General features: G+C 42.0%; 1 protein-coding gene across 4 annotated transcripts in view; it reads left to right on the forward strand.

Moving 5' to 3' along the window:
• Nucleotides 1–23,738, forward strand: part of UBE3C (ubiquitin protein ligase E3C) — a 118,062-nt gene that overhangs the window by 17,637 nt on the left and 76,687 nt on the right. For 2 of the 4 annotated variants that reach the window (XM_082398823.1, XM_082398824.1), the window contains exons 2-9: nt 3,397–3,450; nt 6,821–6,895; nt 7,745–7,891; nt 11,729–11,844; nt 19,004–19,161; nt 22,032–22,185; nt 22,600–22,820; nt 23,320–23,474. In XM_082398823.1, coding sequence (XP_082254949.1) covers nt 3,397–3,450; nt 6,821–6,895; nt 7,745–7,891; nt 11,729–11,844; nt 19,004–19,161; nt 22,032–22,185; nt 22,600–22,820; nt 23,320–23,474 — 1,080 coding nt within the window. The remainder of the gene's footprint in view (nt 1–3,396; nt 3,451–6,820; nt 6,896–7,744; nt 7,892–11,728; nt 11,845–19,003; nt 19,162–22,031; nt 22,186–22,599; nt 22,821–23,319; nt 23,475–23,738) is intronic. The other 2 variants (XM_082398825.1, XM_082398826.1) reach the window with 2 other exon arrangements.

A 23,738-nucleotide genomic window follows, 5' to 3' on the forward strand; every position in this document is an offset into this window, starting at 1 on the left:
TTTATTACCTGTTGACTGACTTGTCGGTCCCAGAGATGTCTCAAGGTCAGTGAACTTTAACTTCGTCGTTCTCTTCCTTCCATCCCATGCTGTCTTGGTATATGGCTCACCTAGCCAGAGATGGGGGTCTCCCGTTCCCTCTCGATGCTGGCCTCGAGGTCAGCCCAGCCCCTCCCTCCAGCCCTGCCTCCTGCCCAGCGCCCCCTCTCGTGCCTCTGCTGCTTCACATGCTTCCCCCCTCTGCTGGGATACTTTCCATCTTGTCATCCTTCTGAACACAGCCTTCCAAGATTTCTTTCGAATTCACCTTTTCTCCTGAGTTCTCTGAGTCGCGCAGGCGGAGTGCCTGTCCTTTCTCTGCGCTGCCTTGTCCCCGGCGCCCACCTGTATTGAGATGTGTGCTCCCGGGGCGGGGCCGCTCCTGCTGACTCTGCTGTATTGCTGGTGTCTGGAATCGTGTCCGGCCCGTGGTGGGTGCTCCGTTCATAGGCTTCTTCTGCTCCCATCAGACTGTGCTCTCCTTGAGAACAAACACTTTTGTTACTTTTAAAACAGCCAGTGCCTAGCATGACGCATGAGTCAGCCAGTATTTGTTGAGAATAAATTCCTCTCCTGTGCCTCGTTTGAATGTCTTTTGAACAGAGATGGTCTCTGAGTTGGGGAATGTAGGAAGAAGCTCCGGTTCTGATTTGGAATTTGGTAGCTAGTTCAGGTGCTACATGTGATAGTGTACATAATTTATAGACATCGATTAGGTGCTCTGTCACACTTTTCTTTCTGTGCTGAACTGGCTTTTTATGACCACCTTTGTGTCCCAGGCCTTTGCGATTGCTTACTTCGCCTTTCCTGGGCATTCTGGATCCTTTGTTTCTCACCCCCTCCTCCTCCCCATGCCTCTGAACTCACGGTACATTTTGGTGGCCCCCCCGCCCCAGTTTTTTTCTGTGGCCTCCCCTCCCCACCAGCCTCCTTTCCGATATAGCTTCCAAATTACGTATGTATTATGAAGACAAAAGAGTTTTAAAAATTTCTCAAAATGTGAAATAATATGATCATACTTAATGTTGTTTTTCAAAGTAAATAGTACACTGCTTAATAGCTTAGGCTCTGGACCCTTCTTGAGTTCAGATCTTGGCTCTGCCACTCTTGAACCTCACTTTTGTCATCTGTAAACAGGAAAAGTAATAGTACTTAAACCGCATTGGGTTATTCTGAGGAATATGTGATGAACCAAATCCTAGGGTTTAGAATGTTGCTTAGCACGTGGAGGGTAAGCCCTCAGTCCGTGTTAGTTGTCTGTGTGCTGGGGCACAGTGGTCGGCACAGAGGAATCGGTGTTGGTGGCCGCTGGCGCTGTCCTGGAGTCTCCTGTCCCATGTGGCTGACGTGGCCTGTGGGGATGGTTGACCTCCCCAGCAGACCTTTCTCTCCTCCCTAAAATATTTAGGGAGCATGCGTACTCTTGGAAAAGACCTTCACATTATTTTAAACTACAGTTGAAGTCACATGTAAGGGTTTTTGTGTGTGTGTCCAGGACTTTGGATTTGCTTGCTATGTTTATTTTATAATTTTTGAAATGAGCTGTTTTAAGTAGGAAACTTTACAGCCCTCGAGCACAGGTAAGAGAAGTGACCTTCCATTTATATGGTGTCCTCTGTCCAAGGATTTTAATCTACAGGTCATCAAAGGGTAAGGATATTCATCCTCAACACATTCCGCAGTGCCTCTGGTACGTGCGTTCATAGCCATCTCATATCGTATGCTTCAAACTTAAAGTATTCACTTAGAATCCAGTTATGCTTTTTGATAATTGGTACCTATTTTGATTTTTAAAATACTTCAACCTCGGTGCTGTGTTGTAGGTATTCAGAAGTGCTTTTCAGCTGTTATGGTTACTCCTTTTAGACTACTTTGTTTTACTTAAAGGAAATGTTCGTTCGTTCATTTTTTAAATATTTATTAAATCCCTACATGTGGCAGACATTGAAGCCAATGATGGGGACCTGGTGGTAAGAGACAGGCCAGGCCCTCAAACCCACAGGGCTTTTAGATTAGTGACAGCTAAGCTTATGTGTGAAGTCAATTTGGTGACTGTTTTGCTGGCATGTACCATTTTTTTAAAAGTAAAACGTGGGTTTAATTTCAGACATTATGTATATTTTCTCGTAGTTGTAACAGCATGTATCATTTTAAGAAATCTTAGCTCTTTAACTATAACCAAGTAATGAACATATATTAAATCTGATTAAATGGAATAGAAGGAAGAGAAATTACAGACATGTATTTATCACTCCTATTCATAAATAAAGATAATGACCAGAAATATGGCTGTATTTTTATCTAGAAGCTTTCCATAATTCTGAGCACTTTTTACTTTAGATTTTTCCATTCCTCCTCCTCCTTTTAATTAATCAGTTAAAAACGAAATATTTTTCTGACCTTTGACGTGATAGATAAAGACTTCTTATTTGAATTCAAGAAATGAAATTCTCTGTAATGGAAAACATCTGGAGGATTTATTTCTTTGGCTGAAAATTTTGTCAGTTAGAAACTTTTCGCTCTACACATGTATTTCTTCACATATCAAAGTATTATTTTTAAATTGGCTTCATTACTTGCTTTCTGACTCTATTCTGATGAGTTGTATGTTTGTGTTAAGAAATTTAGGTTTATTAATTTTTCTAATGATTTATATGTTGATGTCTTAGGCCTTTAATTTTATTTTGGATTAAATTTACAAAAATAAAATGCCCATACAGTATAGGCTGGAATGGTGCTGGGGGGGGGGGGAGGGTCGTCTGTAAGTATTTTTATTTTATTTGAAATGTTTAACTTTCCCATTTGTTATTTCAGTTCCTTCTACATATCAAGTAATTTTATTCAAAATATAGTTTTACTTACGATGAAAAGAATTTTAAAAATTTTGATAACAATGAAAGATTGATTTTTTTCACTGAAATTTTTATTGAGATAATTGTAGACTCACATGCAGCTGTTAGAAATGATACAGAAAGGTCTGTTGTTTGCATTGCCTAATTTCCCCCGGGGGTTGTATTTTGCAAAGCTGTAGTATGTGCTGGCAAGCAGGATATTGACACTGATACAATGCACTGATCTTACTCAGATCTCCCCAGTTTTACCTGAACTAACGTGTGTGTAAGGAAATCAGATTTTATTCTTAGAACACTACTGAAATACTACAATTAGATCTGTGACCTGGGGATGGGGGTGAGGGAACCATTTAGCCTCTTGTGCCTCAGATTTCTTACTAAGTCAGACAGTTTGATCGGATGATCTCTAGAATCTTTTGGGTCACAACATTCTATAATTTTTGTATGAGAGTATTTTATAATTTGAAATTATAACCTTTATCTTTTCTCTCTTTTTTGTGTTTAGGAAGAAAAGGCTTCTCTTTTACATCGTACTCAGGAAGAAAGAAGAAAGAGGGAGGTAAAAACAGTTCTGTAATAGTCCCTGTAGATAAACATTTTTCCATGGCATCTAAATAAGCCTTGGTTTTCCTGTTTTATATATTAGATATATGTATGTTATATGTGACATAACTTAAGTATTTATATGTATGTTAAACTTCAGAAACATTTCTGGATTTGTTGGATTTTATGTAGGTCATTTATTCTGGAACCAATGTAGAAAAGATGGACTAAAAGAGCAGTTTCCAGAATAGAGGGAGAAAATAGGCTTTCAGTTCACTTACTTGCTTATGATACGGCTTCCAGAAGATGTAGAAAGTCTTCATGTATAGTGTTCATGTTTTGTCAAGCAAAAGGAGAAAACTCCCTGTCAAGGCAAGTTATCTTAACTATTTGTGAAGAAGCTGAATAAATGAAAGGAGCTAGTGACATTTGGCATTTTAGTCTTTATTTTACATTTTATCTTTCAGAGGTAATTTCTTAAAATGGCTTTACTTTGTTGATTAATCAGCAATTGTGGTGTCTTATGGCCTGCTTTTCTAGGTCATTTTTTGTTTTGTTTTTTAATAATTCATCCATTCCTTTAACAAATATAAATTGAGAGCTTGTTATGTTCCAGGTACTTTTCTGCTGGCTGGGTATATAGACAGGGAATAAAACAGTGTTTCTGCTGGGCCGTAGAACACAGATGTTCATCAGGATCCTGAGATGGGGAATGCGAAGGTCTGCTTTGGATAGGGTGTTGAGGGAAGGCGTCCCTGAGCTGGTGGGAGCTGAGTGGACTTCTGAAGGATGGAAAAGAAAAGCTGTGGAAAGCTGGAAGAAGAGCGTTCTTGGTCAAGGGAACAGCAGATGCAAAAACGCTCAGGCAGGGTTTCTCCACCTTAGCACTTTTGACATTCTGGCCAGGTAGTCCCTTGCTGTGGGGACCGTCCTGCACACTGCAGGACGCTTGGCGGCATCCCTGGCCTCTCCCCAGATGCCGAGACACCCCCTGCCCCCGCTGAGACAGCCACAGGTGTCTCCAGAAACTACCGAACGCTCCCTCGGTGGGAACTGCCCTCACTTGAAAATCACTGCTCAAACAAGAGAAGTGTTGAGTAGTCAGCCCTGTGTGCTGGGTACCCGTCTGTGAATGTGAACTCACCCGTTCATTGTGTGGAGTATTGGTTGGTGTATTTTATCTTTTCTGGAAAATTCTCAGTCAGCCATCTCTCCCAGTCGTGCCTCCGCTCCATCCTCCCTCTCCTCCTCCTCTTGGACTCACGTGACAGAGATGTTCGACCTTTGCATTATGTCCTGTGTGTCTCCTGTACTCTTTTCAGTATACTTATTCTTTGAATATCTATGCTTTGGTTTGGCTGTTTTCTTCTGATCTAACTTCTGATTTACAAATTATCTCTTTTAGTGATGTCTGATTGTTAAGTACATCCATTGAGTTCTGATTTTCAGTTTTTATTTGAGTTCTAGAATTTTCTTTGATTCTTTTATTTCCCAGTTCTCTCGTCTTTTCATTTCTTGCACATAATTGTAGATTTTTAAAGATAATGTTTACTCTCCAGTGTTTGGAATTCCTGTGGGTTCATTTTTGTTGTTTGTCCTCTTGATTTTAAATTCTTGTCTTTGCCTGGTTATTTTGGTTGAATACCGGACATTGTATGTTCCAAACTGAAACGATATCTTCAGGATTAGAATATGGCCTCTTCTTTTTGGAGAGCATTGCATTTGCTTCTGGCAGGCAGTGGGGGAGGGATGAATCCCCTTTAAAACAGGGAAGAGCTAATGTGAAGCTGGCCTCCAGGCCTTGTGAGGACTCGCCTGTCCTCAGCGCACCTGCCAGAGAGCTGGAGTGTTACTGAGACTCTTCCCCAGCAAACAGCTGAATGAGTAAAAATAAGTGTTTTGAAAATGCATGGGATGTTATATGAGTTTTTAATTAAGTGCTGTCAGAGTCATCATAGTTATGAATAGATTCCCAAACTAGGTTTAAGTTCAAGGGTTCCCTTTTTGTAACCATCTGAAGCTCAGGAAGTACACTTTTGTGACCTGATGGTATGTTCTCTAATCCCAAGATTGCGTGAGTGTGTATGTGCCTTTCAAGCCTGGTAGGTGGCACTCATAGAAGATGTGAAACATTGTCATGTGATAAGACAGTACAGATTTTGGTGTCACACCTGAGTTTGCTCTCTGACTCATATCTTTTGGCATCACTTACTTAATCTTTATGGAAGTCTCGGTTTCTGTGTCTTTAAAACAGGAGTAATACTCACCTGTAAGGTTATTGTATGAATGCATGTGAAGTGTCTCTCTTAGGGCTGGCACATAGTAGGCTCTCAAACACTGTTAGCTGCAGTGGTTATAATGATGATGAAGAATATATATTTTTGCTAGGTCACTGAAAGTTTTTTTTTAACATCTTTATTGGAGTATAATTTCTCTACAATGGTGTGTTAGTTTCTGCTTTATAACATAGTGAATCAGCCATACATATACATATATCCCCATATCTCCTCCCTCTTTCATCTCCCTCCCACCCTCCCTATCCTACCCCTGAAAGTTTTAAAGACAGAGTCGAGTTGATAAAAATTGGAGTTTTCTACTTGGAAACAAAGTGACCTTTAAAATAGATGCTTCTGTTGTCTGTATATTTTTTAATACTTAAAACAAAAACTGTAAAAAAAGGAAGTCTTTCTATGCTGGTAGAATTGTAAAATGGTGTAGCTGTTTTGGAAAACAGTCCAGCAGTTCCTCAAATGTTAATTCCATGCCTAGATATACACCCATGAGAAATGAAAACCTATGTCCCCGCAAAAGCTGGTACATGAATATCCACAGCAGCATTATTCATAATAGCCCAAAGTGGAAAGAGCTCAAATGTCCATCAGTTAATAAGTGGATAAACAAAATGAGACATCCGTACAGTGGAACAGCCATAAAAAGGAGTGAAGTACTGACACATGGTACAGCGTCGATGAACCGTGAAAACATCATGCCAAGTGAAAAAAGTCAGACACAAAAGGCCACATATTATGATTCCATTGTACATAATGTCCAGAATAGGCAGTTCCATATAGACAGAAAATTGATTAGTGATTGCCAGCAGTGGGGGGTCGGGGTGGGAGGACAGAGAATGAGGGATGACTGGGTAAAACCCCTGGGTACAGCGGTTTTATTGGGGATGGGTGATGAAAATGTTCCAAAATTAGACAGTGGTGATGATTGCACAACGTTGAGTATATTAAAAATTGGTGAATGGTACACTTAAAAGAGTGAATTTTGTGGTACGTGAATTATGTAGCTTTTTTTTTTTTTTTTTTTTTAAGTCTTAACTAGTATTTGTCGTTTTCACTGATCCTGACCCATTGTTCCCTCCTCCCTGCATTATTCAGGAAGAAAGACGAAGATTGAAAAATGCAATAATTATCCAGTCATTTATTCGAGGCTATAGAGACAGAAAACAGCAAGTAAGTTTGTTTTTAAACTGAGAAGGAATTAGGTATGAGAGAGCTTATTTTATTTTATTTATTATTATTTTTTAATAGATTGATTGATTGATGGATTGATTGGCTGCGTTGGGTTTTCCGTTGCTGTGTGCGGGCTTTCTCTAGTTGCTGCGAGCGGGGGCTACTCTTCGTTGCCGTGCAAGGGCTTCTCATTGCGGTGGCTTCTCTTGTTGCGGAACACAGGCTCTAGGCGCACAGGCTTCAGTAGTTGTGGCACGTGGGCTCAGTAGTTGTGGCTTGCAGGCTCTAGAGCGCAGGCTCAGTAGTTGTGGCACATGGGCTTAGTTGCACCGCGGCATGTGGGATCTTCCCGGATCGAACCCGTGTCCCCTGCATTGGCAGGCGGATTCTTAACCACTGTGCCACCAGGGAAGCCCTGAGAGCTTATTTTAAATATGGCCTTGGATTCTTAGAAGTGGAATTCATTTTGTACGTGTTTTTGTGTGTACTTGTTTAATGAAAGTTAATGTGGATAATAGTATTTTCCCCAATAGTTAATTTTATTAGTTTATATAAAGATTTATAGACAGATGAGTTTTTTGGTGATTTTTAAATTATTAAATGCAAACATAGGCCAAACCATGGCTAAAGATCACAGTAGAAGGAGGTGGTGGAAGACTCCTGCATAGGGCGTTCATGGCTCTGTCACTACATTCCAGGCTTTTTGGGTTTCATTAACCGTTTACCAGTGATAACTCCTCAGTAACGGAATCTTAATTGTCAGTTTCCACTACTCCAGTTTAAACACTGAGTGACCATTTAGACCATACGATCACGTGATCCTGTCTTTGTGTCTCGTTTTGTTGTCAGTACTCCATCCAGAGAAGTGCATTTGATCGCCGTGCCAGCTTGTCCCAGCCCGGTGGCACGTTTTCCATCGCCAGCGGTCCCAACCTTACCCTTTTGGTGAGGCAGCTTCTGTTTTTTTACAAACAGAATGAAGACTCAAAACGCTTGGTGAGTGTTGACTACATTTTCACTAACCCTTGTTAATGTGTTTTCCAGCTTTTGGTTTAATGTGGTCAGAAAACCCCTCCAGCGTGTCTCACCCTTGTGACTTCCTCAACCAGCGGTAATAGGTCGTCTTGGTGATAACGTTTTACCTCTTAAAAATCGATACAGATTTTCAGTAGGCTTTTTCATTTTTTTATTAAGGAAAATTTCGAATATAAGAAACAGCAGGCTGCTCTGTTGTGCTGTCCCGGTTAGCCAGTCTGCACAGACAGCTCCTTGCTTTGCACAGAACCCTCCGCCCTGCGCCTTCGTCCCTGTGACGGGCATCCTCTGTATTATAGCCTGTTAGCTGTAAGTACTTAGATGTGAATCTCTAAACTCTAGGGTCTCTCTCTTGAAACGTCTGAAATATAACTGTGTAACTTAAAAAATGTTACAGGTTTTGATGTTATCAGCGATGAGGAACGGTGTGTATTAATGGAGGAGATACGTGGATGAATCATCTTTATAAAGTGGAACTTGTTACTGTGTCCAGTTTCCCAGGAAATATTGAGATTCATTAGGTTAAATACGTATTTATTCTTAGACATCCTTATTTACCTGGATTAAAAATCTCTAAGTAAAACATGGGTATACAGTGAAAAGTAAGTCTTCCATGCTCCAGCCGTACATACTAGAAGGACCCTTGTGTGGACTTTAAGTACAGAAGACATAGGAATACTTTATTGCTTATCTGGTGTTGGGCTTTAACACCCAGCATTGCTTCCTGTATTGAGCTAGGCTGGGCCATGGGAAGAACTTTCCATAAATCTTTAGAGGCAGTAAAGATGGCTTTCCTTAAATGCAGGCTCTTTTTTAAATTAATTAATTAATTAATTAATTATTTTTATTTACTTTTGGCTGCGTTGGCTCTTTGTTGCTGCACGTGGGCTTTCTCTAGTTGCGGCTAGCAGGGGCTACTCTTTGTTGCGGTGCGTGGGCTTCTCATTGCGGTGGCTGCTCTTGTTGCAGAGCACGGGCTCTAGGCGCGCAGGCTTCAGTAGTTGTGGCACGTGGGCTCAGTAGTTGTGGCTCGCGGGCTCTAGAGCGCAGGCTCAGTAGCTGTGGCGCACGGGCTTAGTTGCTCCGCAGCGTGTGGGATCTTCCCGGACCAGGGCTCGAGCCCGTGTCCCCTAAAGGCAGGCTTTTTCTAGGCTTTCTGTCTGAAGTCTGTGAGAAGGAGAATGAGAAGCGTACAGCAGCAGGTCATCTGGCTCTCTTTCTGGAGCAGTCTGTTCCTTCCTCACGTACTCTGACCTTGGGGATTGAAGGTCAGACGTGGAGCACAGCCACGTGGGGGTCAGAAGGGCCGTCAGTCCTGTCTCTCCAGAGCACCCTTCGCTTTGGAGAACTGCTTCTGCCCCGCCCTGAGGTCTGGTCGGCGGTTCCTGCATGGCTTCTGCACGTGGTGCAGCCGCCCAGTCCTACAGGCCCCGTGTAGGATTAGAATTAACCAGGCCCTCAAGCCTGGTTCATATGAGAACAGCGAACTGGATTGTTGATTCAGTTTGCACACAGAAATGCAAGAACAATAAATCAGTCATATGTGGAGGGAAAGTCTCCTGCCCATCTTCAAGTACCCTAATTCCTACTTTAAGAGCAGGCGTGATGCCACTTTTGATAGTTTTTCTAAGGTGCTCTGTGCAGAACTGTGCGTATATGGCTCTCCCTTCCTCACCCACTCCCTTGATTTATTTTTTATTATAATGACTGTAAATATGGTCGCTGCTAAAATAGTGGACTGTGATTGCATTTTCTTTTATGTACAGTTTTCTTGAGTTATTCTGGAGTTAATTATTGTGTCATTTCTGTTTAATTATCTTTGAATCTCTTTATGGTAAAGTTTTCTTCCACCTCCTAACAGTAAAATAATTCTCAGTACAGTTTTCCGTGATTGGAGAGTCAGGTCACGGATGCTCTTTCCCCGCGAGCCGTTCCTTCTGCGTCCTGGGAACTTGCTGCACGGTTTGGAGTGGTTGCTCTCCACGCCTGCCATGTTCCTGGGAAAACCTCCGCTTTGCTTTGCGTCCGTTTCAGGTCCTCTTTCCTGATTCCGTATCTTTTTGCTTTCTTGGTTTACTCCCTTGTTTTATTGATGTACAGCCTCAGCTAACTTCCTGAGAAAGGATGGATAAGACGGAAAGTTTTTGAAACTGTACTTATCTGAATTTAGTAAATGACAACAAAAAGTTAGGCAAAGCAGATGTTTAATGTACTTAGAACTTTTGGGATGATATTGGTGCATTTGTCAAGAATGTAAAAAACAGTATCAAAATCCAGTCCACTACAAGGATATATTGTACAGCACAGGGAATAGAGCCAATATTTTATAATAACTATAAATGGAGGGTAACCTTTAAAAATTGTGAATCACTGTGTTGTACACCTGAAGCATATAATGTTGTACATCAACTATACCTCAATTAAAAAAAAAAAAACAGTCCAGAAAGTGTTCAAATAAAGTGCTTTGAGGTTTTTTTTTTATGTCGTTGAAACGTAATTACTTGATAAATGTATTTACAGCCTTATTCTTGTACTTCCTACGGTTGGCCTTCAGATTTTTATAATGTTTAGTTACTGTACATCCTATTTTTATTTGTTAATGGGTAGTATTCAATACGAATTTTAGAATGAACTGCGTGTCAGATAGTGCAGAAAATATTTGTATGATGTTGGTTCCTGAGAAAATATGAACAAGTAGCTCCAAATACCTCAAGAAGAAAGCTTGTGTGTAGGTAAATTAACATTCGGATTGGGTCTCAGAGTTATTTCCACCCAACTTAGGACACACTCGAATTTATCATGCAAAACATGTGTTAGTACTTTAATTGTTTGATAACATTTTATATCAAATAAGTGTTACTGTCAGAGGAGAAACTCTGTAAAAATGACAGGTAAAGAAAAGGTTCTGTGGCACATTTAAGAAGCTGTCTTAATTTTAACACTTCTAAATGGGTCTCATGAAATGAACAAATAGCAACAAAAATATCGTAGAGGAAGTATAAGAGATTCCTGTTTGGTATTGTGTTTTCAAAATCACTTCTGGCAGCTGTATCCACACTAGAGAGGCCTCCTGGGTGGGAGCTCAACAGAAATCTAACTCAGCATTTGCCCACTGCGATGGCCATCACCGTGTCCGGGACTGTGGGGGTTCTGGCCATCCGGACGTGTCTGACCTTTTTTCCCTCCAGCTGTGTGGACGTATAATTGACAAAATTGTAAGATACTTCAGGTGCACACTGCAATGGTTTGTATAAACATTGTGATAGGATTCCTCCTGTCTAGTTAAGTGACACATCTCTCGCCTCACATGCTACACACCTGGCCTTTTATCAGGAATAGTGGGACTGAATGATTGCCTTTTCTACCGAAATTTCATGGAGTTAGGGAAGGAGAGTATCCACAGGAAAGGTGCTGGAAACTCAGAGGAGAAAGATAAAAAGAAGGAACTGTTATCCTTTGTAACTTATGATTAAGATTGTGATTCTCATATGTTTTTATTGTGGTTTGCTGATTTTTGCAAATGAACTTTTTGTTTCACATTTACGTGAGTTTTAAGTACTTTTAGTAATAAATTTAGTAATGTAACTTCATGCTGATGTGCTTTCTTAAGATGGAAAATTCAGGACGTGTGTGTACTACTATCTAAAACCTGACTTAGAAGATTTACTTCTTATCATGTTTTGATTTTTTTGATTAAGTATTTACCAATTAAGGAAATTTTGGTATGTTTGTAATTAGTAAATAATTAGCTTTTTATGGACTGAGAGTTATAATTGTATGTTTTGCTGTTTCTTTCAGATATGGATGTATCAGAACCTAATTAAATATAGCTCTTTGTTTGTCCAGCAGTTGGATGGATCTGAGAGACTTACGTGCTTATTTCAAATAAAGAGGTTGATGAGCCTCTGTTGCAGGTAAACCCATCGTTGTCAGCAACTTGTGTGACGCGGTGATCACTTTGTCTAGAGGAATACCCTTTGGTTTTCAGTGTCTGCGGCAGTGGTTTTCCCCCCTTTTTTTTTTTTTTTGAGACTGGAATGTTCTATGTATTACAGTTTTCACTCCTGTGATTCTCCCTGTAGAAATTAAAATGTAGATATAAATACCTTCCAGATGATGTTTTCTTTCAAGTAGGCTCTGGAATTATCTTGTGGAATATCAGGGGTCCTGGTTGCTAGCGAGTGGATGGGCCACCTGAAAGGACTCCTGCTGTGAGGATGATCCCATTCTCCTAGGGTCTCTGCCCTAGGATACAGGCTCTTTAGAGCAGGCCTTTCATCAGGCTCTTGTGATTTATGTATGGACTTGAAATAAGTCACTTCCATGACTTTCCTGGATTCAGTCTACAAAGCACATTTAGGTGATGTGAGCAGTAGTACCTGAATGAGAAAACAAATTAACATCTTCACTGTTTTTCTCAAAATTGCTGATATCTGCACAGTAGCAAACTTTCAAATGATTCTGAGCCTTTAATATAATTTCAGCTAATTTTCTGGAAGTTGCATGTAGTCAGGTTTATTTAGGATTACTGTCAGAGCTAGGCCTTGTTAACTGACTTCCAGAATCCTGAGCTGGACTAAAGGTAGAGAAGAACCTTTATGCAGAGAGAGAATCTGGAAGATCACCAATCCCAAGAAATCTTATTTTTTTCAAACCCCTTTTATTTCTTGGGAAAACTTCTACTTTGAAAAACACATTGTATGCATTGATTCGCTGGAGCAGGAGTCAGCAAACTTTTTCTGTAAATGCCTAGATGGCACGAATTTTAGGGTTTGTGGGCCACCTGTGGTCTCTCTTATACATACTGTGTTTTTTCTTACAAGCTTTTAAAGGTGTCAGGAGCACCCTTCACCCGAGAGCCACTCAGCCTGTGGCTGGTTCCCCGCACGGGTTGTAGTTTATGGACACTAAATGTCCTTTCGAAGGTATTCATTTAGCAAGTAATTTTAATAGATGATAAATCCAAATGTAATTTCTCCTTGTTTTCCCCAACTTTTTGTTTTGGAAAATTTCTACCACCAGTAAAGTTGAAAGAATACCATATATCCTTCACCTAGATTCAAAAGTTACCATTTTGCCACATTTGCTTTCTCTCTCTCTCCACACCTACAGTTACGTTGTTTTTCTAAAGCATGTAAAAGTAAGTTGCAGACATCATGACGCTTCACCCGATTCACCGTACTTCTCCTAAGAAAGCACTCTCTGATGACCATAATGCTATGTTCACATCTAAGAAAATGAATAGTAATTCTCTTAATATCATGTGGTATACACACTCCATATTCAGATTTCCCCAGTTATCTCAAAAATATCTTCTCTGTTTTGATGATCCTAGGCTCCATTTGTTTCACTTCTTCCTTTGTCTCCTCTCTTTCCTTCAAATTGGATGTCAGTTCTAGAGGAGAGTTTTTCAACCACACCCTCTTCATGTTTGGGGCTGAACCGTTCTGTGTTGTGCACGTGGTCCTGTGTGTTGTAGGGTGTTTAGCAGGATCCTTGCCCTGCACCCACTTGATGCAGGTGGCACCCACTTGATCACACAGGTCTCCAGACACTGCCGAGTGTCGCCCCCATGAGAACCACTGACATCGGGCTGTACTTGATTCAGTTTAAGCATGTTCAACAAGAATGCTTCATAGCAGATAACTGTGAGAGTCCTAGTGCCTCACGTGAGACATAGCCCATTCTCCGTGAGGCTGAGTGAAGGTAAAAACTCCTCTCTAGATTGTGCAGGTACATTTCCTTCCTTGTCATGAGAGTACCGCCTTTCACCCAGTGGTTTGGTTTTGCATTTGATGATCTACGCCTGAATCAGTTGTTATATCCGTGGTTTATAAAATGCTGATTTTTCTAATTCTGTTGTTTCTTCAGTGTTTGTTAGTTGGCGTTATTTCTGAAGAAGACCCTGCCTCCTTTTCCCTTTAGTCTCAGTCAGGCCTCATGTATTTTTAGATGCCGGGTAGAGGGAGCCCTTATCGGAGCCCCATTAGTGTTTCGAAGCATCTTTGCTTTCTGGGACACGCTATGTTGGGCTCTATTTAACACCTCCCCTGAAAGCCCCAGGTTGGGGCTGTTTTCTCTAAGGAAGCTGGTTCCTTTAGATGAGGAATGAAGTTTTAACAAAGTAAAATTAAAATAGCAATCTGTTAGAAACTTTATTTCAAGTGTGTGATGTTAATAAACCAGTGAATGATCTTACCTGCCGTGTGCAGGGCATTGAACTTTAGGTGCTTTGGCAAGTTACCAGAGATGGGGACGTGTGCTTTCTTCCACTCTTTTGGTCTCCATGGGAATTTAAGATAACTTTTTCAGAGCTAGAAAAGTAGTTTTATGTGAAAGAGATGATGTACCTCATTGTGTATGAAATCTGTGAATGAACAGATAACACGGAAATTGATGCCACCTGAGTTCAGGATAAGCGGAACTCGGGTCAGTATAGTAATGAAGTAGAGGTCAGGAGACTGGATTCTAGTACTGCCTCTGTGTCTTGCCAGCCTAGGGCGTGACGGAAGTTACTGGATCTAGTTTTTAGCTTCATTCTAAAGTGAGGAGTATTGGATGAGACTGGTTCTTCCAGGCCCAGTATTTCAGTGCTCTACTGGGTGGTTGGACTGATGGGTAAACTTCTACTTAAAAGAAAATGGTCTCCTGGTCACCTCCATCCTTCAAAGCCATCTTTTTGCCTTTCCTTGGGCGCTGGAAGCATCATTGAGGGCTCAGGGATCTAACGGTACAGGGGTCATTGTTGGCATCTAGTACAGCTCTCAAAGTACACGCTTTCTGTCATTTTTATTTAGTGCTAATGTTGTTTGTAAACAACTGCTTATCAACTTCAGTAAATTTATTTTGAAAATAAAGATAATTTTTTAAAAAGGTAATGAATACTGACATTACTTACATTTTTTCTTATGTGAGCATCCATTAGGAACAAAATTGGGATTGGCTAATCAGTTAATAACTTCGCTGATTAAAAAAGTTTATGGGTTTGTGACCACCTAGAGGGATGGGATAGGGAGGGTGGGAGGGAGGGAGATGCAAGAGGGAAGAGATATGGGAACATATGTATATGTATAACTGATTCACTTTGTTATACAGCAGAAACTAACACACCATTGTAAAGCCATTATACTCCAATAAAGATGTTAAAAAAAAAAAAAAAAGTTTATGGGGTTCCTGCTAAGTGCTTGGCCCAGTTCTCAGCACTGCATGTGGCTCTGACAGGCAGAGAAGGGACCTGCTCTCCTGGAGACTGTCTTCTGGGAGACCGAGAATAAGCAAGAATGAGGAACACATGAACGTCTTTATGTGACAGAAATAGATGTTAAATAATGAGGAGGATAAAAGGAGGAAAGGGGGATTGAAATTTGGGGGCGTAGTTTGACTTTAGAGAGTCTGGAGGGAAGGGTGGCCCTGAGCGGGGGGGGAGGCACAGCTGTGCAGGGACCAGAGTCCCCCCAGGCTCGGGCGGGGAGGCCGACGGAGGGCCCTCCGGGCACATCCCAGCATCTGGAAGGGACTTGCCTTTATTTATTTATTTACTTTTGGCTGCATTGGATCTTCGTTGCTGTGCACGCGGGCTTTCTCTAGTTGTGGTGAGCTGGGGGGTACTCTTTGTTGTGGTGCGCGGGCTTCTCATTGCGGTGGCTTCTCTCATTGCGGAGCACAGGCTCTAGGCGCGCGGGCTTCAGTAGTTGTGGCTCGCGGGCCCTAGAGCGCAGGCTGAGCAGTTGTGACGCTCCGTGGCATGTGGGATCTTCCCGGAAGAGGGCTCGAACCCGTGTCCCCTGCATTGGCAGGCGGATTCTTAACCACTGCACCACTAGGGAAGCCCTGGAAGGGACTTTCTTTAGGACTTTGGCTTTCATGCTGAGAGAGGAGAGAAGCCAAAGGAGAGTTCTGAGCCAAGGGTGACATGACCTGAATTTTCTTTCTTCCCTGACTCTTATAATGTTTTTATTATGAAATTTTCAAACATAAAAGAGTAGAAAAGTGGCACAGTAAGTGGGCATCTGCCTGCCATCCAGAGTCGAGTGTTTTTAACATTGTTGACCACTGTTAACATTTTGCTGAATCATTTCAAAGTAACATAGTGACTTCCCACTCCCAAAATACTTGTGTCCATCTCCCCAAAGAAGGACACTCCTGCAAACAAGAGTTTCATTAGTACACCTTTAAAAATGATTGAGAGTAATGTTAACTCTCACTAGGGCCACCAGTCTGGTTTGACAGTCCCAGTAATAGCAACCCTTGTACTAATATTAACTATCACTAGGGCCACCAGTCTGGTTTGACAGTCCCAGTAATAGCAACCCTTGTACTTAGAAATGACTCAGGTTGCTCATCTTGTCTAGTACTAAGTCCATTTTCAAATTCCTCCTGTTTTCAAATTACATTGAATAGCTGTTTTTCTTTCTTTCTTCTTTTTAAAAAATAAACTCTAATTGACCACACATAACCTTGGATGTCTCTTGAATCTTTTCATCTGGAGTAGCCCCTGCCACCCTGCATCTCCAATTTATGTTTTTCTAGAACTGTTCTCACTAGTGTGCTGCAGAGACGGGGATCCGTGAGAGACAGCAGTGGTCCATTCCGGAAATGATGGTGCCTTGGGCCATGGTGATCGCAGTGGGAGTGTCATGAAGTTGGTTGGAACCTAGAGTGCACAGGATTTACAGACTGGATGTGGGGTTTCCGGAAGTAAAGCCAAGGATGCCTGCCAGCGTTTGGTTTGAGCATTTAGGAGGATGAAGTCGTCTTAAACACTAAGGAACATAAACATGCATGAGATTAAGTGAATTGTGTAGGAAGAGAACCAAAGACTGGTCCCTGGGGTCCCCTGACATCAGGATGCTGTGGGGAAGAGGAGGAGCTGGTGATGGAGGAGGAGAGTCCAGGGCCCTGGCCTCTGAGCGGGGAAAGCACGGGGAGGAGGGGGGAGGAGGGCGGTCAGGGAGTGGCCACCAGCATAAACGGAGTCAGAGAATTGATCATTGAGTTGGTAATGCTCAGTATTGTTTTCCAGGAAAGGTAAAATCGGGACTCCCTATGAACATGTGTCAGTGATTTTATTTAACTGGTTAATTAACGAGGGAACCAGTGAGATGTTACAACTGATTCAAACAAGGATTTGCCTTAGGGAATTTATATTCTCTGGCAGAAGCCTTTTGCATTGCCAGGAACAGGAATAATTTGTGTCGCTCTGTATGGGAAACATTTGCATTCCTGTCAGTTTTCTACAAGTTAGCTTCTGTCTCTACGGAGTTGTAGATCAGCCTGGTGGGAGGCGAGGATGGAGGTAACACAGTGAGCGAGCTGGGCCGGCCACCAGTCTTTCCTGCCCATTTCACAGTCTGGCGGTTTTCCCCGCCGTAGCACCGTTGGTCACCTTGATGAGGGCAGCGGTGGGGAAGGGCCGGTTGGCTCGGGTTTAAGAGGAATTGTGAATGGTGAAGAGCTCTGCACAGGGGCAGAGACGTGGGCCAGGAGTGGGTGAGGCAGTGGGGTCTGGAGACTAAGGTGGGAAACCTGAGAGTGCGCTTATCCAGGATCCAGGTGGGAGGGGAAATGGGCCCGGGGAAGGGGTTGCTGGAGCTCGTTGGAATGAGGGCCAGGCGGGTGAGGCCTAGGTGGGCACCGACAGTGTACTTGGGTTTTCAAGAAACAAAGGGCCCACTTAAAAGGTGGAGCACTTTTGAAAAGCAGACACACAAATGAACAATAAGCACTTGAAAAGGTACTCAACATCATAAATAATCACAGAGATGCAAATTCAGATCACAGTAAAGTTCAGTTATGCAGCCATTAGCTTGGCTAAAACTTGAAAAAGGGTTAATACCAAGTGTTTCGGGTATGGAGCAGCTGGGACTCTCACATACTGCCCTTCACACTGGACGGTTTCTTGTCAAGTTAAATGCTGTCTGGCTACCATGTGACCCAGTGGTTCCTCACCTAGGAATTTACCCAAGAGAAATAAGACAGGTCCACACAGGCTATCCTTGAACGTTCATACAGCTTTATTTATAACAAGAAAGGTCGTGTCCATCAGCATATGAATACATAATCAAAACATGGTCTTCCTATGCTGTGGAATGCGACTAGCAGTAAAAGGACCCTGTGTTTAACATGTTGGATGAATCTCAGAAAGATGCTGAGTGAAGCATCTAGACAATGTGTGCATGCCGTATGGTTCCTCACGGATAGAATAGTAGGAAATGCAGACTAGTCTATGTGACAGAAGAAATTGGTTGGGGGTGGAGGAGTTGGAGGGAGGAAGTTACTAGAGAGGGCGGAGAGGAAGCGGTGGATGGATGTGTCCTCATTGTGGGGTAATGTCGGAGCTCATTGCATTGCATACTTTAAATGAGTGCAGATTATCATGTGTAAATTGTGTCTCTGTAAAGCTGATTCTAAGAAAAGAGGGAGGGGATATATGTATACATATAGCTATTCACTTTGTTGTACAGCAGAAACTAACACACCATTGTAAAGCAATTATAGTCCAATAAAGATGTAAAAAAAAAAAAAGACATTCTCTGTTTTTAAGTAAGACTTAGTTTTGTGACAGCTAAGCCTTCCTTTCTGCCTATAATTCTCATAGTAGGAAGGGAGTCTTTAGTCAAAATGCTAGATGACTTAGGATCAGAAATATACTAAGTGTTCTTCTTGGGAGATACTGTGGGCATGGAAAGTCTTGCAGGCACTTGTGGAAAGATCCTTATCTGAGTTGGATTAGATGCAGCTTAGGTCAGTGTATCATACCCTTCCCACACGGCATTGGTGATCTTTGATTTTCCGTGTCTGTTTCTCCCTCTCTGATGGTGCATTTTTCTTCTCTAAACCGGGCGTCGTCATTCTATTTGGCGCATAATAAGGACTCAAAAAAAGTGTCAGTGACACGATGCTTGGTTATTTCCTGTCTGTCTTGGAGTCACGTCTGTTTTCAGGGATATTGTAGTGCTAGAACAGAATGGCTCGAACACTTACCGTAGAGAAGAGAAGAATTTGACGAAACTTTCGGTGACGCTTGCCGTCTAGTAAGTGTGTGAATACTTTTTTTTTTTTTCGTTTTTACAGGTTACTGCAGAACTGTAATGATGACAGTTTGAATGTTGCACTTCCAATGAGAATGCTTGAGGTGTTTTCCTCTGAGAGCACCTATTTGCCTGTTTTACAAGATGCTAGCTATGTGGTGTCTGTGATTGAACAAATTTTGCACTACATGATTCAGAATGGTAAGTCGGCGGTGTAAGAACTGGGGGTGGCGTGGTCGTGAGCAGTCGGCACCGGCCAGGGCACCTTTCTGGGTGGGAAGCGTTGTGTGAATCACAGATTCTAACATCTGTCCTCGTCTCTACCCACCCTCAAAATTCGGAAATGTGTCTGCTATCTTTACCTCACTTTTCCTGTTGCTTGAAAATGAAGTAAGTTAGCGTCTGCTTTCGGACGTTGTTCCAGGAGCTCTGGGCCCACAGTGCAGGCCTGGCTGCCGCGGCCGGGTGGTGGGCACAGTCACGCCGCGAACACAGCGCCACGCCGGGTGGTGGGCACAGTCACGCCGCGAACACAGCGCCACGCCGGGTGGTGGGCACAGTCACGCCGCGAACACAGCGCCACGCCGGGTGGTGGGCACAGTCACGCCGCGAACACAGCGCCACGCCGGGTGGTGGGCACAGTCACGCCGCGAACACAGCGCCATGCCGACCAGGGAAGAGGCTGTCCCAGGAGTCACAGTAGTTCAGTAGAGGAGACGAAGGTGCTCAGTTTATTTGAATTTTCTTGTTAACTCGGTGACACACGTCTTAAAGTGACTGCATTCTGTCAGGTATAATAACCTAGATCTGCAGTTCCTCTGAGAACGTGTTAGTGTTGCCGGCAGAAAGACTATGAAGTGCATATGATTTTTAAAACTTCTATGATAATTAAGTAACATAAAGTAAAAAATTTGATTCCCAGGGACTTCCCTGGCGGCCTAGTGGTTAGGACTCGGTGCTTTCACTGCCGTGGGCCCGGGTTCAGTCCCTGGCTGGGGAGTTGATCCCACAAGCCGCGTGGCGTGGCCAGCAAGGACAACGGCAACAAAAATCTGACTCCAAAAGTCAGCTGCTTCAGGGCTCCTGGACTTCAGGAGCATTAACGTTAGAATGGGTGTGTTATGAGTCATAAAAGGAGCTATAGGGTGTTCTGGAAAGCAACAGTTACTGATAAAAACATAAATAATTTTGCTTTTTTTTTTTGAAATGGACTAATCTGTTGATGGGTTAAATCTAGCTAATTTAATTCTCAGGATTAAAACTGTAGAAATTAAATTCTTATACATCCAACCTTACTGTTTGGCTTAGGTTTAAAAAAAAAAAAGAAACCCTACTTAGTTCGTTGAAAAATTAGGGAGACTACTGAGTTAATCAAATTGAAATTTGTGGAATTTGATCTTTTAAAAAGCAAATTAATGGCAATTGTAAATGGTCCACTGTGTTAATTGATGTATTATTATATATATTGACTTAAGACTAAGCATTCAATGAGAATTTTTACTCTTCTTGCTGTCAAAAGTGCAAAGATGGTAACTAAGAAATATGCATTATTTTAAAATGTGTCCTGAACTAGGAGATGCTTCAGAATCTTACACAGAAGGTGCTGCTTCCAGTGTCTGTGGTATAGCCATGCTTCATCTTTTTTGATAAATTACTTCCTGACGTTACCAGTCTGTAATGTTTTAGCGTCGTGTTCATTTACTAGTTCATGTTGTTATTGTACACTGTATGTTGACTTAACATGAAGCTTTTTAACAATTGCAACTAAACTACTTAATGCTCTGTTCATGCTGTCAATCTGCACATATTTGTGTTAATATATTAATACTACGATACTTAAAAAATTTTTCTTGATGTGTTTAAAAAATTTTTTTGATGTATTTATGTCTTTTCAGTTTTATAGCAAAGAGCTTTCAGGCTTTCTTGTTGCGCGTCACTGGTAATCAGTGTGTGTGAGGTTAGAGTTGGGGTAGTTGCAGAGCAGGTCTGGTGATCCCGTGCGGAGACTCACTGTTCAGCGACCGAACGTCGGGTGCAGAGCTGGAGAGAGCAAACCAAGCAGGTGGAGTGTGTGTTAGTGTGAGCTTACAGTAACGAGATGCCTGCAGACTATGCCTGAAGGTGCTCTTACTGCCGTGCAAGAAAGGGGCACACGCTTCTATAGGACTGCGTGACCTGAGTTGTTAGTGGCGGCAGAGTTATGTTCACCGTACCCCTAGAAAGCCATCAGCAGCTTAGAAAGGCCATGCCAGGTGTTTCTGCTTCATAGAGGTCGTCTTTAAAACATGTGAATCCCTCGGTGCCCACATTGTGGTCTCCAGAGGGATCCTTTCCTTTAGAAGGGATTGAAGAGTCCCTGGTCCCGATTGGGAGATGAGAAAGTGAGACTGGGCCCTCTTGTCCCATCAGGAAGCAGAGACGCTCACCTGACTGCACCCCATCAGCAGTATGGTGATGGTCAGGAGTATCAGCAAGTAGAACAGCTGCAGTGCATGGAAGTCTACCCAGGGGTTAAAGTCCTGGGTTCAACATGATGTTGTTTACAAAACCACAAAAGGACTTAATTACTTGAAGGGTGCTTAAGAGACAGATTTAAAAAATCACACTATATGGGATTTACTTGGATCCTGATGCAAGCAAACTAGTTAAATAAAATTTATAACATGAGTCAGCTGGAGACTTGAACACTGATAGGTATTTGTGATACTGAGGAATTATTACTAATTTATTTTAGCTGTGATGATGGTAGTTTTAAGAAAAATAAAGTCCTTTGATGATATACTGAGATAATTATATCTTGGATCTGCTTCCAAATGAGTGGAGGCATAGATGACTGGCTGTAGTTGATAATTGTTGGTGCTGGGTAGTGGGTACGTGGACTTTATGCATCACTTCAAGCTACATGGGTGCCTAAAGGTTTCTTAATAGAAACTTGAAGAAAAATTAGCTTGAAGTTGTACCTGTGGAGATTTATAAAAAGCATTTAAAAATTGACAAGTTTTTTTTTCCCCTCCTTATAAGAAAAGGTATGAATTGATACAAATTATAAATACGTTTTTCTTTTCTTTTAGGGTATTATAGATCTCTCTATTTGTTAATTAACAGCAAGCTTCCATCAAGTATTGAATATTCTGATCTATCTCGAGTTCCTATAGCAAAAATTTTGCTAGAGAATGTTTTAAAACCATTGCACTTTACTTACAACTCCTGTCCAGAAGGTGCAAGGTGAGAATGGAATTAATTTATTGATTTTGTAATTTCACAAGATTGTATGTGTCCAACAATAACTTTGACATAGGATGCTATGTTAAATATAGACTTGAAAGTCAAATTTTTGCTTTATTAGTGTGACTCAGTTTAAAGAAAAATGTACTTTTTCTATCTGTCCTGCACCCTAACATAAATTTATAATTCTGATGACCTGGTTATTTTCTTGCTTTCTAGTAGCTACCAAAAGTTAGCAAAAACACGGCAGAGTTTTTTTTATAGGAAAGACACAACATTAAGTTCAGGGTAATCTAGTTGATATTGAAAGCTTAACATTGATTAGGAAGATATTTTGTGACCAGTGATTTGAATCAATGATTTTGTGAACAGTGTGTTTTGGTTTTATTAAAAGCTTCCATTTTTCTTTTTAAGGCAACAAGTTTTTACAGCCTTCACGAAGGAGGTCCTGGCAGCCCCCTTCACGGAGCAGGTCTTCCACTTTGTCATTCCCGCCTTGGCCGACGTGCAGACCGTCTTCCCCTATGAGCCCTTCCTGAATGCACTGTTGTCCATAGAGGGTCCACGCTCCAAGACCAGTGGTGGAGCGCCGTGGCTCTTCTACTTTGTTTTAACTGTTGGTGAAAATTATTTGGGTATGAAATACAAGATGTGTCTTACCCGAACTCACATAGAGGTGGTATTAGCGCATAAGAGCAGGGGGTGTGGTGGCGGGTGTCCCGTTGTCGAGGTGGCCTCTGGGGTGGGGATTTCTGGAAGGGCGTATTTGCTGAAGGACTGTGCCCTGGGCAGTGTCCCTGGGGAAGGTTTCCAGGCACAATGAAAAAGTCTGCTTTAAATACATATTATAAGGCCTCACAGATTAAGAAGAATTTTAGAGTTGAATGGGAGAACTCCTGGGAGTGTGGGGATGTTTTCCCCATTTATGCTAAACTGCTAACGTGCCTATTGTAGAATTTTGGTATCTTCCTCTAGTATATTTTAATGCACACATCTATATATGAATTGTTAAAGTTTTAATAATAAGTCCTGGTCAGAAATGCCTCCCTGAGTACAGGAAAAATGTTAATCTGAGTTTTCCAGTTTCTTTTTGATCCCTTCTAATTAACGGTTGTAACTCATTGCTTTACAAAGGGACCCTCTCTGAGGAAGGACTGCTAGTGTATTTGAGAGTCCTCCAGACCCTCCTTTCTCAGTTGCCGGTTTCACCTGCCAACACAAGCTGTCAGGATTCAGCCAGTGACTCTGAAGATGAGAGTGGAGAGACAGACACGCAGACAAGTGCTCCAGTAAGCTCCCGGGTCCTATGCGTCCGAGCACAGCTTCATCTGACGTCGGAAGTCAGAAGCTTGTGTCCATCCTTATTTCTAATTATATAAGTAATACATCAAGACATTCTTATTGCAAAGCCTTCAGCTGTAGAGATAAGGGCCCCTCACCCGCACTGCCGTCGTGCCCTTCCCCAGAGAGAGCCGTCCTCGTGATTGGACACGAGTTCTTCCATACCTTTTCCTTACGTCTGTCTGTACAAGGTTATGTGGAGATACATAGTT

This window comes from Balaenoptera borealis, assembly GCF_965194805.1.
Source record: "Balaenoptera borealis genome assembly, chromosome: 7".
NCBI lineage: Eukaryota > Metazoa > Chordata > Mammalia > Artiodactyla > Balaenopteridae > Balaenoptera > Balaenoptera borealis.